Source organism: Mus caroli, chromosome 7 (genome assembly GCF_900094665.2).
Source record: "Mus caroli chromosome 7, CAROLI_EIJ_v1.1, whole genome shotgun sequence".
NCBI lineage: Eukaryota > Metazoa > Chordata > Mammalia > Rodentia > Muridae > Mus > Mus caroli.
Window position 1 is genome coordinate 121,818,981 of NC_034576.1, and position 15,942 is coordinate 121,834,922.

Consider the following 15,942-nt stretch of genomic DNA (forward strand, 5'->3'; position numbering starts at 1 on the left):
TAGCAAATTGTATCTTATATCTTGGGTATCCTAAGTTTTGGGCTAATATCCACTTATCAATGAATACATATTGTGTGAGTTCTTTTGTGATTGTGTCATAACCTCTTTTAGTTCTATTATTTTTCTGTTTAGTTATTGTCTGGATGACCTGTCCAATGGTGAGAGTAGAGTGTTTAAGTCTCCCACTATGATTGTGTGAAATTCAGTGTGTGATTTAAGCTTTTGTAGTGTTTCTTTTTAAAATTTTGGGTGCTTCACATTTGGGCATAAATGTTCAGAATTGGAATATCATCTTGGTGAATTTTTTTGATTAATATGAAATATCCTTCTCCATCTCTTTTGATTTAATCTTTGTTTGAAGCCTATTTTGTTAGATATTAGAATGGCTACACCAGCTTGCTTCTTGGGTCCATTTGCTTATAAAATCTTTTCTCACGCCTTTGCCTTTGATGTTGAGGTGTATTTCTTGTATACAACAGAAGGATAAATCCTGTGTTTGTATCCATTCTGTTAGTATATATCTTTTTATTGGGGAGTTGAGTTCATTCATATTGAGAGATATTAGTGACCAATGACTGTTAACTCCTGTTATTTTGTTGTCCTTGATGATGGTAGTGGTGATGGTGGAGTGTGTGTGTGTGTGTGTGTGTGTGTGTGTGTGTGTGTTTCCCTTGGCTTTTGCTGGTTTTATATTATTTAACTGCCTGTTTGAAGGTGTAATTAGCTTCCTTGTGTTGGAGTTTTCCTTCTAGTACTTTCTGTAGAGCTACATTTGTGGATAGACTTGTGTTTAAATTTGACTTTGTCATACACTATCTTGTTTTTTCCATCTATGGTAGCTGAAAGTTTTGCTACATATAATAGTCTATTCTGATATCCATGGTCACTTAGAGTCTACAAGACATTTGCTCAGGCCCTTCTGACTTCTAGATTTTTCCATTGAAAAGTCAGGTATTAATTCTAATAGGTCTGCCTCTGTATGTTTCTTGGCCTTTTCCCCCTGCAACTTTTAATATTGTTTCTTTGTTCTGTACATTTAGTGGTTTTATTGTTTATGTGGCATGGGGATTTTTTTTTCTTTTCCAATCTATGTGGTGTTTTGTAAGTTCCTTGTACCTTTATAGGCATGCCCTTCTTTAGGTTAGGAATCTTTTCTTCTATCATTTTGTCAGATATATTTTCTGGAAAAATAAATCTATTCCTGTTGTTCTTAGATTTGATCTTTTCATAGTGCCCCAGATGTATGTTTGTCTTTTCTTCAATTTCTTTAAGGAATTTTTAAAATTTCCTCTTCAAGGACCTCTATCATCTTCATAAAGTTGGTCTTAAAGTTGTTTTCTTGTGTTTCATCTGTGTCGGGATATACAGGGGTTGCTGAAGTAGGATAGTTGGGCTCTGGTGGTGCCACATTGCATGTTGGTTGTATTCTTACTCTGGTGTTTAGGTATCTGAGTTTGGGAGGACTATAGGTCTAGGTATTGATTTCCGAGTTTGTCTTTGTTGGATGTTGTGGTGGTTTGAATAGGTTTGACCCCCATAGTCTCATGTGTTTGAATGCTTGGCCTACAGGAAGTGACACTATTAGAAGATGTGTCCTTCTTGGAATAGGTATATCCTTCTTGGAGGAAGTATACCACTGTGGGGGTGGACTTTGAGTTCTGATGCTCAGGTTCCACACAATGTGGGGGAGAGCCTCTTCCTGACTGCCATCAGATCAAGATGTAAAACTCTCAGCTTCTTCTCTGGCACAATATCCACCTGGACACTGCCATCCTTCCTGCCATTATGATAATTCAGAGGAGTGAACCTCTGAAACTGTAAGCCAGCCCCAATTAAATGTTTTTTTTTTATATATAAAAGTTTTCTTGGTCATGCTGTCTCTGAAGATCAACAAAACCCTACCCAAGACAGAAGTGTATTTTGTTGGTTGGTTACTGTTTCCTCTTTGGTCTTCTGGTCATTGTGGCCTCTATTTCTGGGACCAGTGTAACCTCTGATCCTGTAAGAAGTCTCTGGCTAGGTTGGGTGCTGGACATCTGGTAGCTAACTTGACTTTTGGTGCAGGAGGGAGTGCCTGTTCTGAATGGTGTGGCCTGCAACTTAGCACTGAAGTCTTCAGAGATAGGAATTAGGGACCCAGCCATGGAGAGGGCAGTGAGGTGTGGATAGTGAGTCTTTGGGAGCTTAATCTAGGGAATGTGGCGGCTCAGATGTCAGTTGAGTTATTCACCTGTTCTTTTAACCAATGTGGTCTGCATCTGAGCAAGTGACATCTGCAGGCCTTTTATGAAATTTTAATAAAAATTTATGTATTTTCAGTCTCATGATGCAAATGGGATATAAGGATAAAAGTAAAGCCATTTACTCTTCAAATTCGGGAAGTTTCTTCTCTGCCAACCTCACTCAGCTAAGTCCCTTCTCAGCCTATTGCTGAGCCCCTCAGTCCCTCAAGGTTATGCCCCTGAGTTTCTTTCCCTTTTAAGCCAATCTTCACTTCCATTTCTCTAGTAAACACAGTAGATAGTAAGTAGTACATATGGCCATCAAAACTCTAGGCAGAGTCCAGTCTTTTCTTTCCAAGATCTAGTGTAAAATAAATAGAGGCCACATTGAAATAAAAACTGCATATAGAACTTTCAAGTTGGATCTTTCTCTGAGCTACTGAAATACAGAATAATAGTTTTACATGATGCTGGACAGTTGCAGCAAGCCCAAATCCTAGTCACCCCATGAATAAAAAGGGTTCAATGAAACATGGCATAATGGGCATGATATTGTCAATGCCATCTCAAAATCAGAGCAGCTGTGACTACCTGCATTTATGAGACCCTTGCATAACTGGGCTATTCAAATTCTTGGTCGAAGGAGTTGGGGGAAGGACATTAGAGCCCTGCTTTAAGTAAGAGCCACATGCTCTCTCCTGGTCCTCCAAAGTTGCATATAATCCTGTCCAGAAGGTGGAAGGCTAATTGAAGGGGTATTCCTTTTATGTAACTCCAAGAGGTCACCATTCATCCACTGTAGGGCTTTCCAGTGATGTAGCTATTCAGAGGTCACTCACATTCCTGTAAGTAACCCCTTAACCATACCCCTATAAGTACACCCAACAATTCATCAGTTCTCCAAGCTGGACTTGAATTGAGTCTTTTGTGGGGGATAGAGGAGTCTGTGTCATCGAAACACAATTTCTTCATATCTCCCCAGGAAAAGGTAATCCAACAAGGAGAAACAAATGAAGGTCTAAGATAGACTGTGTTGATAAGCTTGGGTTGCGTAGTTAGGTGAATTAATTCTCATATTTAAATGCATGATGGGCTTATTAGACTGCAACATCCCCTGAAGTCTAGGGACACCTGTATTCTATTTTACACTAAGAAGTTTCCACTGAGTTTCCATCTCTGAGAGCCAAGGGCCACTCAGAAGACAATGATTCAAAATGACTGCATTAGAATCTGTTTTGGAGATTGGTGCGTAGTAGATGCTCACTACAGCTAGCCTCTGGCTATAGGTAATCTATGCCTTATCCCAATACTCTGTCTCCTCTACCTGGAGTAAGATCAGATACACACTGGCTGCTGGTTGGGTGGGGCAGGGTATGGGGATGGAGATGACACTGTTCGTGATGAAGGCAGGGAGCTCTGGTGTGGGTCAAACTCCATAGAGAGAGGATATGAATATAAGACATTGCTGAAGCAGAACCCAAAATTCAAACCAGAGAGGTACTATTTGGAGTATACTGTCCCAGATACTACATTTCAACTGTAGTCTCTTGTAACATATGACTAAACTCACTCTAAGACACTTGTTCTCTTTGATGCTCCTCACTCTTTCAGATTACCCCCAGTTCCAATCAGAAATTCTTATGAATCTGTCTCTAATGAATAACAATGAGAGTTGAATGCTTTACATCCTCAGGCTTGTGACTCCAGTCTTTGTCTTTCTGTTTGTACCTCTTGTTCTTTGCTCTGCATCTAAAGTGGTGTTATTCTGCTTTGCCAAAATGTTTGTTTAGTTCCTGAGACTTTTCCCCTGTAAACCCTCCAATCTTCTTGAGCATCCTCAGCTCTCTGTCTGTAGACATGGTGATCATTTCATAATATCTTCCTAATGCCACCCCCTTCATAAGCTCCTTGAAGCACCCAACCAATCTATTGCCCTCTGCTGTGTACTTGACAGTAGTCTACATCTTCTCATGACATCTACCAACTTCCACCTTATCATGCATGTCTTGTTTTAAATCTCCTCTGTTAGTATCTAGCCTTTATACTATCAGGAACATTGATTTGCTTGCTTTTTTTTTTTCTTTTGCATTTGCCCCCACCACGAATGATACTCATGTATAGCATGCATGTATTAAAAGAACTAACTAAGTGGCCCTACCTGAAGGAGAGACCATAACCTAAGTGCTCATCACTGGCTGATATTCTTAACCTTATCTACAAGAGTAAAATTCCTTGTCTCTCCATTTCCAGGTACTGTTCAAATACCCCATCACTCAGTGCCTTGCTGCCCCAGGCGTGTATCGAATGGTTCTTCAGCAGAAAACCTCCAAGTATGTAGCACGGGCTTGTAACAGAAATCTCTGGGTAGGATTTTAATGTTTCTGCTGTGCCAAGGTTTGGTTTTTTTTCTTTGGTTCTTTGATTGTGTGTGTGTGTGTGTGTGTGTGTGTGTGTGTGTGCGCCTATGTCTGTGTATTTTAATAATTATTAGTCAAATAAGTAAGATCAACACCTGGGCCTTTAGCCTTACACCTTTATAGATTTATTCGTTTGTATGTGAGTTTATTTTTGTGACATACAAAAATTAAAAATACAAAATGCCTATGGTGAAAATTTACAAGTTGATGAACTATTAAAAATGCCAGTGCAATCACTCAATCACGCACATGTGTCAGGACAAATAGGACACTGTCAATGCCTTGGAGACTTCTATGTGCCTCCTTGTGTACCCTAAATAAAATGACTATTTTCTTGACTGTAAGAAATATTCCTAAGAAAATGGGTCTGCTTTTCATGCTTTCAACTTTTTTTTATTAGATCTTTTCTTTATTTACATTTAAAATGTTATCTTCTTTCCTAATTTCCCCTCTGAAAATCCCCTATCCCCTCTCCCCTTCCCCTGCTCCCCAACCTACCCGCTCCCATTCCCAGTCCTGGTCTTCCCCTATAGTGGGGCATAGAACCTTCACAGGACTTAGGGCCTCTCCTCCCATTGATGACCAACTAGGTCATCCTCAGCCTCATATGCATCTAGAGCCACATGTCCCACCATGTGTTTACTTTGATTGGTGGTTTAGTTCCAAGGAGCTCTGGGGGTACTGGTTAGTTCATATTGATGTTCCTCCTATGGGGCTTCAGACCCCTTCAGCTCCCTGGGTCCTTTCTCTAGCTCCTTCACTGGGGACCTTGTGCTCTGTCCAATGGATGATTGTGAGCATCCACTTCTGTATTTGCCAGGCACTTTTATATATACAATCATGCATTATTCTGTGGCATCTGACTTCATTTTCCAAATCATGTGTCTACAATGTATTCATGTTATGTATTTTCTAGCCCTGACTTTCTTTTTTTTTTTTTTTTTTTTTTTTTTTTTTTTTTTTTTTTTTTTTTTTTTTTTTTTTTTTTGGTTTTTCGAGACAGGGTTTCTCTGTATAGCCCTGGCTGTCCTGGAACTCAATTTGTAAACCAGGCTGGCCTTGAACTCAGAAATCTGCCTGCCTCTGCCTCCTGAGTGCTGGGATTAAAGGTGTGCGCCACCACACCCATAGCCCTGACTTTCAACACTCAGGCAGAAAAAGAAAAGGCCCAACATGAGTCCAGTCCATCCCTCACAGAAGGCAGTCTAGTTAGTTCTGCTACACCCTAGCTTCCCTTGGGGTCTCTTTCCTTAGCATTTATGGTTTATAAAGTTGACCCTCTTGGACACATAGGAAGATTTTCTAGGGTAGCTTCTTAAGAGTCTTGTGAATTCTTGTCTCTCTCTTGTTACATCAACATCCAAACTTAACCAAAACATCAGTGATATGACCCAGCATCTAAACCATCACTCACTTACCCCCTGCCAGAAACATTAACAGGGATTTACAGAGAGAAATGGCATCTGGCTGGCTGTGACCATCAGTAAAATGACAGAAAGTCGATTTAAAAATGAGAAAGCAGGCAGATAAATGATCAGAATGACAAAGCAGTATGCTCTTGATAATTTGTGTCTCCTGCAAAGCATTCATGACCTGACATGCTTGCCTTTCCCAAAGCCTCAGATTCCCGACCCTTGAGCATTGCACTACTGGTGGGGAGAGCCTGCTGCCTGAGGAGTATGAGCAGTGGAAGCAAAGGACAGGTCTTTCCATCCACGAGGTCTATGGACAGTCAGAAACGGTAGGTGACCAGGCCCCTTCTGTACCATTTCAGTGGGCTCAACTACAGAGCCAGTGAGAGCCAGCCACAATGTGACCCAGTGTGTGCTGAAATCTTCTTTGTGCACAGCACCACTGAAAGCCAACAGGGGAGGGGCTTTGGGGTGCAAAGATAAGTTATGCCAAATTCTCAGAAAGAAAATGTACAGCTCATCAACTCATTAAGAGACAGATGAGCTGAAGCTGTTAGGCAAAACATAAGACACTTTGACACTGTACCTGAGATTGTTAACCCAGGGGTGTCCCATAGGGGTAGTGGGATAGAAAGGTCTCATCCATACTACAGAGACCACTGTCAACAAGCCCTGCCAGTTCCACCCTCACAGCCTAGAGCAGCCATGAAGAGGTGGTTGAGAGCTGATTTTCAAGGTTCATCTCTGGGTGTTGAGGAAGGCAAGGCAAGTTAAACTGAGATTATAATGGTAGTAGATGAGGAAACAAAGAGTTTCTGTATTTGTCACATATACACAAGCATACAGTCATGCACACATACACATGCACACACTTAATGATATCCCAGAGTGTCACTGAGTTAGCAGATGGTCAGGGCATTTAGAGTATCATGCACGTTGTGAAACTCAAGGACTCCATTAGTGGTCATCTCCCCAGACATTTGCTATTAAAGTCTAATGACTGGAATGGAGACACTTCCTAGTATTCCTCTAGCTAATGTCTGCTATTTCGGGGCCTATAATACATTTAATAGTTTAGATCTTAGTCGCATGCTTGTCTGCTGTTTTTACCAAAACAAACAGTCCATGTAACGCATGCCCACCCTTAATGATAACCCAGAGATATAACGCTGAGAATAACAAGTGTCCTTTGCATAGAGTTGGGTCAATGTCTTGAACCAAAGTCCTACTCTCAACAATGGTCACTATTGGAGGTCATGCATATGACTCTGCTTTGGCCAACCTTGGTCTTCTTTTGTGCACAGGGGATCAGCAGTGCCACCCTCCGGGAAATGAAGATCAAGCGAGGCTCCGTAGGGAAGGCCATCTTACCCTTTGACTTGCAGGTCTGGTCTTAGGGTGCTGATGGGGAGCACTTTATAGCACACTAGGGATTAGGATCATGTGTGATGGCAGATGGTAGAGCCAGCTACACCAGCACCCAAGACACCCTACTCCTTGGTTCCTGTTTTCCCCAATATCTATGGAAGCTTTGGGTGAGAGGTACTTTGGATACTAATGCAGCTCACTTGACGGAGTGATGCATCACACATGGTGTATTAGAAAGAAAACTAAATAATTCCCTTGGGTGACACTGTTTTCCAGTTTGTAGACATGGCAGTAACATCTACATTCCCATGAAACAAAGATCCCCTTGTCTTGGGTTCCATATTTACTGATTTCCAAGAAGTTGAGAGTTTTATTCTATTTTCTGATGGTTTGTCCATGAGTAGGTCCCATTTGCCTTACTAGTGTCTTATGGTGAGCCAAGCAGTGGCACAGAGGGCTGGACGAGTCTCATAGTGTGGGATTCACAGGCTTCTTATTCCAGATCATCGATGAAAAGGGCAACATTCTCCCACCCAACACTGAAGGATACATTGGCATCAGGATCAAGCCCACCAGGCCTCTAGGCCTCTTCATGGAATATGAGGTAATAGCATCCCACCAACCCAGTCTCAAGAACATGTGAGGGTAGCTCTGTATCCTGAGACTTCTTTGAGTCATCTCCTCTTCATTCTAGCCTAATGCAGTCCATGTTAATGACACTCATCTAAGCTCTTTGGCACATTGTCACCGTCCTTCTGTCCAAGCCCACTTGGGGATTTAAGAGCTAAATTATGGGATAGAAAGATTGACCTTAGAGTCACCAGACTTGGCCTCCAATAAACCCAGTTGTCCCTTCTCAAAGGGAAAACTGAAGTGTTGTATGTCTTACTCATGCCAGATGATCAGTGCAGGTCTAGGATCTGCATCTTTTTAGGTGTCCTGCTCTAAGTTAGAAATTGGGGGACTGTAGAAAGCTGGGTTGAATTGGAAGAAAACCTGCTGAAATTGCTGATCAAACAAACTCTGACCATCCTGGTTAGTGGTGATCCCAAGAGGGAATTCTTGGACTTCAAGATGGACCGTGGGAGTGTAAGCAGACTCTGAAACTAATCTCAGGCTCCATCCCCTTTCTCCACACACTTCTCACCTGACTTTATGACTGTCTTCACACACAACCCTGGGGAGCAGTTCCTATGGGTGTGTCTATAAATCCTAAGTAATTGCAATAGGCAGTTATAAGAACCACATATACATGCACATTCATGACTCCTAAACTTAGGTATTCTATATTATTTATAACATTGTGTGTGTGTGTGTGTGTGTGTGTGTGTGTGTGGTATGTGTGTGTTCAGTTTTCTTTTCTCCCTCTTAGAGTTTTGTTTCTGAGAATTAATACTAAGACCCACGAAGTTGTTTTGGTCACTATATCACAATAACTCAATGCCCCCTGGAGGCCACAATATAAGGACACCTCCAATAAGACCTGATTTGTTGTTGTTGTTGTTGTTGTTGTTTGTTTGTTTGTTTGTTTGTTTTGAAGTAAAATTGAATATAAAGTTCACTCCACCATTTTCAATTGTGCACCTCAGTGGCATGCAAACAATTCATGACAGAGTGAAACCCTCGCCATCATCTGTCTCCAGAAAATCTACACGCTCTAACTCTGTACCAGATGCACAGCACCACTCAGTGCTTACCCCTTACCCCAGCATCTGCTTAGCTCTCATTTGCTTTGTGGATTTGCCTATTTCATATCACTTACATCCGTGAGCTCACGTGACACAGCTTGTTCCACTAACCTCATGTATGGAAGCTTTTTCTGCCATAATGTATTTGAACCCAGCCCCTCCCCCCCCACCGCGCCCCACTTCCCCTCCTTTTGAGCCTCTAAGACTGCACCTTTTGGTGGCCTTGGGATGTCCTACAAGTCCCTTACTCTCTGTTCACTTTGCTACCCTTCTCTCTGTGTCTCTGTCTCTCTATCTTTCTGTCTCTCTCAGGACTTTTTTTTTTTTTTCAGTTACTGTATTTTCAGTTCCTTGTTTTTAAACCTTCTGGTGAAATTTTTAATCTTGTTGTTTTCCCATATTTGGTCTTTATCCATAATATGTGTGCTAAACTATCACCTTGTAGCCCACACATATGTTCAATTATATTCTACACCAAGAAAGAAACTAGAGATTGTGGAGCCGGAGGGAGTAGACTTACAGAATGCCTTGTGAAGGGTCGCCTGGTGGTGGCACTGCTCTGCAGGCTGCTGCTGTGGTAGCAGGATGAGGAATCATGTCTGCAATCAAATTTCATAACACATGCACACACACACACACACACACACACACGTAAAACCACAAGAAATCTGAGAGAGGTCAGAGAATGGATCAATGTCCATATCCTGATTGGAATATTGAACAATAGTTTTAAAAGACAATATCATTGGAGGAAACTAGATAAAGGGCCTATGGGATTTCTTGGTATTGTTTCTTATTCTAATTATTGTTCTTACTTTGCATTGTTTTGTATTGTCATAAAAAATGCTTAAGTTATGAAGCACCTGCCTCGTTGGACTCCTGTGACGATCAGATTAGGTAGCACTTGGCAAAGGGAATTCACCACTGCTGCTGTTCTTCCCAGCTGTCCCAGCATTGAACACACTGAGCATATCGCTCAGAATGGGAACTTTGTTCTGGTGGAGAGTTGCATAAAAGTAAGATGCTATTTTTTAAATACGAGCTGAATGGTACTCACAGATGGAGCTGCAGCCCACAGTGTTTGGCCTGGTTCAGGGGCCATGTGCAGAATTCAAACTCAGACATGACGCCCAGGCTCAACTCTAACCTTCAACAAAGGCACTTTGTTGTCTTCGCAGAATAGCCCAGAGAACACATCTGAAGTGGAGTGTGGGGACTTTTACAATAGTGGGGATAGAGCGACCATTGATGAAGAGGGCTACATCTGGTTCTTGGGAAGGGGCGATGATGTCATCAATGCTTCCGGGTAGGTGTGGCTGGCCCTGGGCTGGTTTCTGAGACCTTCAAATGCCTTATGGCATCTTGCCTACCTGATATTCCTCCATGCCTCGGTGATGGGACCTTCAGCCTGACTCTGAACAGAGCCATGCCTGGGATGTCCTAATTCCTGGGTACCTGACACCTCCACCATCCACCCTTGCAGCCAAAAGAGTACAAATGACGTTCAAGGAGGGGGAAACATTACATAGTTATGAGGAGGAGCCAAGATTGTAGTGTAGTTACACAGGCCTATAACCCACAGTACTCAGAAAGCTGAGGCAGAAGAATTCCCAAATCCAAAGCTGCCTGGGCAACAAAATGATTTCAAGGATAGCATTTATTAATAAAGAATGTGCCATCCATGTGTGAGTGCCTAAATTCAATCCCTAGTATCTAGAAAGAAAGAAAGAAAGAAGGAAAGAAAGAAAGAAAGAAAGAAAGAAAGAAAGAAAGAAAGAANAGAAAGAAAGAAAGAAAGAAAGAAAGAAAGAAAGAAAGAAAGAAAGAAAGAAAGAAAGAAAGAAAGAAAGAAAGAAAGAAAGGATAGGAAGAGAGGGGAAAACTAAAAATCAAAATGATAAAGTTGCATGCTTAGATGCACAGCATTTTCTAGGACACAATTTGAGGTGCTGGGAGAAGCTACGTTAGCAGCTCCACAAGAAGCTGTCACTCTGCCACCTCCCTCACCAGGGGCACACATGAACCATCCCCAGGAACATCTGAGCCACATAGTTTTAGTACCAAATGCCCCACTTTTCATATTTTGGGTCCAAATTACTACTCTCCAGTCTACAACCTCACCCCTCAGTGTCAAGTGCCCATGCAAACCTCAAAGAACAAGGTGTAAGCGATGGTTCTCAGCAGCCCTGGTGTACACTCAGAACTCTTGCTTCTCCAGGTATCGCATCGGGCCTGCAGAGGTGGAGAACGCCTTGGTGGAGCACCCAGCGGTGGCAGAGTCTGCGGTGGTGAGCAGCCCGGACAAGGATCGAGGAGAGGTAAGGAGAGCACAGAAGCCTTTTGTTGCATGTAGGAGCTGGAGACACAGAAGTCAGGAGACTTCCAAGGCCTTCGCATAACCTGAGAACGTAGGATGGAACTCAGGCCACTGGCGGTCATGTGCACTTATGCATGGACAGTGTGGTCTGAAAAAGGTTGAGACTGAATGAGCTGCCGTGTGGCAAATCATTACACCCTCAGGTAACCCAATATCCTGAGGCTGGAGCTGTGACAAAAGAATTAGTAAGTAAATCCAAACCCAGTCTCACATTCTAGGTGTAGGAAAGAATGGTGTGGGGAGTTTAAGTAACTTGCCTAAGTCCTGCAGCAAATGAACGGGAAGAGAAAGCAGTGTGGTACATCTAAAATACATGCCCTGGGCCTGGGGATAATTCAGTAGGTATTTTAGTTTCCTTCCTGTTGCTGTTGTAAAATATCCTAACAAAAAGTAGCTGAGGGAAAAGGGGGTTTATGTCGCTTCTCAGTTATAGTCCACTTTTGCAGAGAAGTTACAGTACTGTGGTGCACATGTGTGTGTGCACACATACATACATATATACATATATATACACACACACACATGAATGCAAATTTTAGAACATGCATTCATTGGCTCAACAATGTCTAGTGAATACTTCTGTGTGCCAGGACTTGTGTAAGTAACTGGATAAGTGGGGATATATCTAATGCTGTAAAATAAAAGTTATCACAATACTGTTAATAACAGCCACTGCTGTTTTAATTTATTATGATGATTATTATGGTCCATTGAGTTCTAGACACAAAACAGTGTACACAGTAAAATCATATTGATATTAATAATGGTGATGATAGTATGAACAAATATAAGTAGGCTACATGTTTCAAACATACTGTGTGTTCTCATGGGCCCTTAATAAAAACCTTGTTAAGAATGGACTTTCTTTTATTTTCATTCTGTAGTCTTTTAATCCTTAATTATGAATGATGCAGTTATTTATTTTTATTCTGATTTTTAATGTAGTCACATATCTCTAAGCATCTCTATGTCTTCACCAGATAAATGATCTTTTAGCAAATAATGTTTTTATTTACTAAGATTTCTTTTCTAATAAATTTTAACTGAAAAAAAAAAGAATGAACTTCTGTTGTATCTATTTCACAAAGAAAAGAAGTTAGAGGTAGGAGAAACCAGGTATTTTTCCAACACATGCAATGGAAATGGGGAGGACAGGGATTTGAACCTGGTTCCTACACATAAACCCTAGCCTCAAACATCAACTCAAGCCTAAAGTGGGTTTTGTCCATTGACAGATTGAGCTGTGTGCGGAACAAGTTGGCATGCTTCTCATCTTCACTTCCATTTTGCAGGTGGTGAAGGCGTTTATTGTCCTCAACCCAGAGTTCCTGTCACATGATCAGGAACAGCTTATCAAAGAGCTACAGCATCATGTGAAGTCAGTGACAGCACCATACAAGTACCCCAGGAAGGTGAGCCAGGCTAGCTGGGCTCTCACTGGCTGCCTCACCTCTCAGAGGGCAACCATGGGGTGGGGGTGGGGGTGAGGGTGGGGGTGAGGGTGGGGGTGGGGGTGGGGGTGGGGGTGGGGGGCCGGTCAGGCCACCAAAAGGTTTTGTTTCTTTGGGAATCCCTACCCTGTACCAGAAATACAAAATGAACTCATGGATGCACAGTAACCAAAATAGAAAGGTTAGCAAAGTACCCCAAGAGTACTTTTTAATGTTATTTATTATCCTGTAAATTTTAAGAAAAAAAATCAAAATCAATACTTTTCAATGTGGCCCACAGTAAGAAGTAAACCCTGTTTATCAACCCCAATAATATACATACATAAAACTAACAAAAAGGAACAAAATATTTATTCTTAGAACTCCCAATACATTTTGAGATGCTTGGTTTTTTACATTTGTTTTAAGTGACATGTGCAAGCATGCAAAAATGTCCAGTAACAGTGAAATGAGCTAGTCACAAAATTTAAAATTGTCCTCTTATTTAAGCTGGTGGTAAAAAATTGTTTTTATGTTTTGTTTTTGTTTTGTTTTTGAGACAATGCCTCTTTGTATAACCCAAGCTGATCTAGAACTCATTTCATAGCCAGGCTGGCCTCAAACTTCCAATCCTCCTGCCTTGGTCTTCTGGGTGTCACGATCACAGGCATATACTATTATGTCCAGTTTCAGATTATTTTTTACCTAAAATGCCTTATCAGTATATTAAGAGAGAAAGCAAACTACAGAGGAAGATGCCTAGTACTGCCCTGCTGGTTTAAAATAAGAGAGCACAGACATTCATGTCAGAAAGTCATTGTTTTCTTCTGCTGCAGTACATTCTTTTTATTTATTTATTATTTTTTACAATCTTTTAAAAAAATTATTAGATATTTTCTTCATTTACATTTCAAATGCTATCCCAAAATTCCCCTATACCCTCCCCCCACCCTGCTCCCCTACCCACTCACTCCCACTTCTTGGCCCTGGCATACCCCTGTACTGAGGCATATAAAGTTTGCAAGACCGATGGGCCTCTCTTTCCAATGATGGCCGACTAGGCCATCTTCTGATACATATGCAGCTAGAGACACGAGCTCTGGGGGGTTCTGGTTAGTTCATATTGTTGTTCCACCTATAGGGTTGCAGATCCCTTTAGCTCCTTGGGTACTTTCTCTAGGTCCTCCATTGGGGGCCCTGTGATCCATCCAATAGCTGACTGTGAGCATCCACTTCTGTGCTTGCTAGACCCCGGCATAGCCTCACAAGAGACAGCTATATCAGGGTCCTTTCAGCAAAATCTTGCTAGTGTATGCAATGGTGTCAGCATTTGGAGGCTGATTATGGGATGGATCCCTGGATATGGCAGTCTCTAACTGCTTGTGGACGTTGTACATCGTGGTGCGGAGCCTAGTGCGCACCACGATGTACAACGTCCACAAGCAGGGGTCCTTTCAGCAAAATCTTGCTAGTGTATGCAATGGTGTCAGCATTTGGAGGCTGATTATGGGATGGATCCCTGGATATGGCAGTCTCTAACTGCTTGTGGACGTTGTACATCGTGGTGCGGAGCCTAGTGCGCACCCGATGTACAACGTCCACAACAGCTGCTTGTGGACGTTGTACATCGTGGTGCGCACTAGGCTCCGCACCACGATGTACAACGTCCACAAGCAGACCATTTGGAACATCTTCTGGATATATGCCAGGAGAGGTATTGCTGGATCCTCTGTTTTCTTCTGCTGCAGTGCATTCTTATACCATCTGCATTTTCACTGAGGCACACATATTAGGAAGCTGCAGAGCTAGCATGTATTGTGTACTAGAATACTTATTGTGTGTGCCAGGCTCTAGTCCCATGCCCTGTTATTTAAGCCTGCCCACAGTCTTAAGAACATGTATGCCTGATTTATAGAGATGTAGTTGAGGTTCAAGTTGCCTGAGGTTTTACTCAGTAAGAGGAGTGTTGAAACTCAAAGGTATGTGTGAAAACCACATATCAGCATTTTTTTATTAGTCAAGGCTCTCGCCCTTACAGGGAGCAGAAAACCTTACTTCCAATCAGAGAGTTACATATCTCTGTATGTGGTATCCAAACAATGGAGGCTGATAACCATGAAGGTCCTCACATGTCTATCTGACTCCTCTACTTCTGCCCCACATCCCTCATGCTGCGGTGGGGATGCCACAAAGGCACCTGCTTTGCCCTGTAAGAGGCAGAGAACATAGTAGCCAATATTAGTGGCTCCAAAATCTTCTGTGTGAATAGGACACATTCTGCTTCCTGGATCAAAGTAAGATACCTGACTACACCCTCCTACAGGGCTCCTGCAATGCTCAGTGGAGTCCATGGGGGTCACCATAGGAAATTGGGGTGAAACAGGAAGTGGGGAACTGGATGGACACCATGGAAACCATAAGTCAGGATGACTTTCTTCTCTACCAGGTGGAGTTTGTTTCAGAATTGCCCAAAACCGTCACAGGCAAAATCAAAAGGAAGGAACTTCGAAACAAGGAGTTTGGTCAGCTATGAACAGCAATCAACCCAGAGCATCCTGTGACCTGAATCCTTGGCTGTTGGGGGCAGGGTGGTGTGGGATGATGATGGAATGCAGGAAGGGTAAATGTGGAAGAGAAAACCAAGACCCCAACATTTTTGCTTTCTTCAAACTCAGTTGGTCCCCTTCCTGGATCCCTTCCTGTTCCCCTTCCACAGTGCACTCTCAGACTGTTTGTGGGTAATAAAAATACCAACTTGAATAGCACCCTGCATCATCAATCATTCTGTGGATGAATGCCTGCCCTCCATAAGCATCCCTAGTTGTCAATCTGAGATACTCCAGGATCAAACTCTCCCTTTTGATAGCAGTTTCTGGAGGAATCCTGAGCATGCATTCAACAGCCGGGACACAGGTACAGAAAGTAGCCTTCCCAGAGCCTGCAGGAGATTAGGCTAGAAGGGAAGTCCACTGAGCTCAGCTGTGGCTTACTGCCAACGCGTACTTGCCACACCATCCTGTCTTTGGAT

The 15,942-nt window shown here is 42.4% G+C and overlaps 1 protein-coding gene across 1 annotated transcript in view; it reads left to right on the forward strand.

Moving 5' to 3' along the window:
- The window catches only part of Acsm1 (acyl-CoA synthetase medium chain family member 1), a 47,604-nt gene extending 31,925 nt beyond the window's left edge, over positions 1-15,679 (forward strand). The window contains exons 7-14 of the mRNA XM_021166558.2: positions 4,473-4,552; positions 6,257-6,380; positions 7,356-7,436; positions 7,922-8,023; positions 10,286-10,413; positions 11,326-11,425; positions 12,777-12,896; positions 15,361-15,679. Of these exons, the coding sequence (XP_021022217.1) occupies positions 4,473-4,552; positions 6,257-6,380; positions 7,356-7,436; positions 7,922-8,023; positions 10,286-10,413; positions 11,326-11,425; positions 12,777-12,896; positions 15,361-15,447 (822 nt within the window). The 3' untranslated portion in view covers positions 15,448-15,679. The remainder of the gene's footprint in view (positions 1-4,472; positions 4,553-6,256; positions 6,381-7,355; positions 7,437-7,921; positions 8,024-10,285; positions 10,414-11,325; positions 11,426-12,776; positions 12,897-15,360) is intronic.
- Positions 15,680-15,942: the final 263 nt, after the last annotated feature.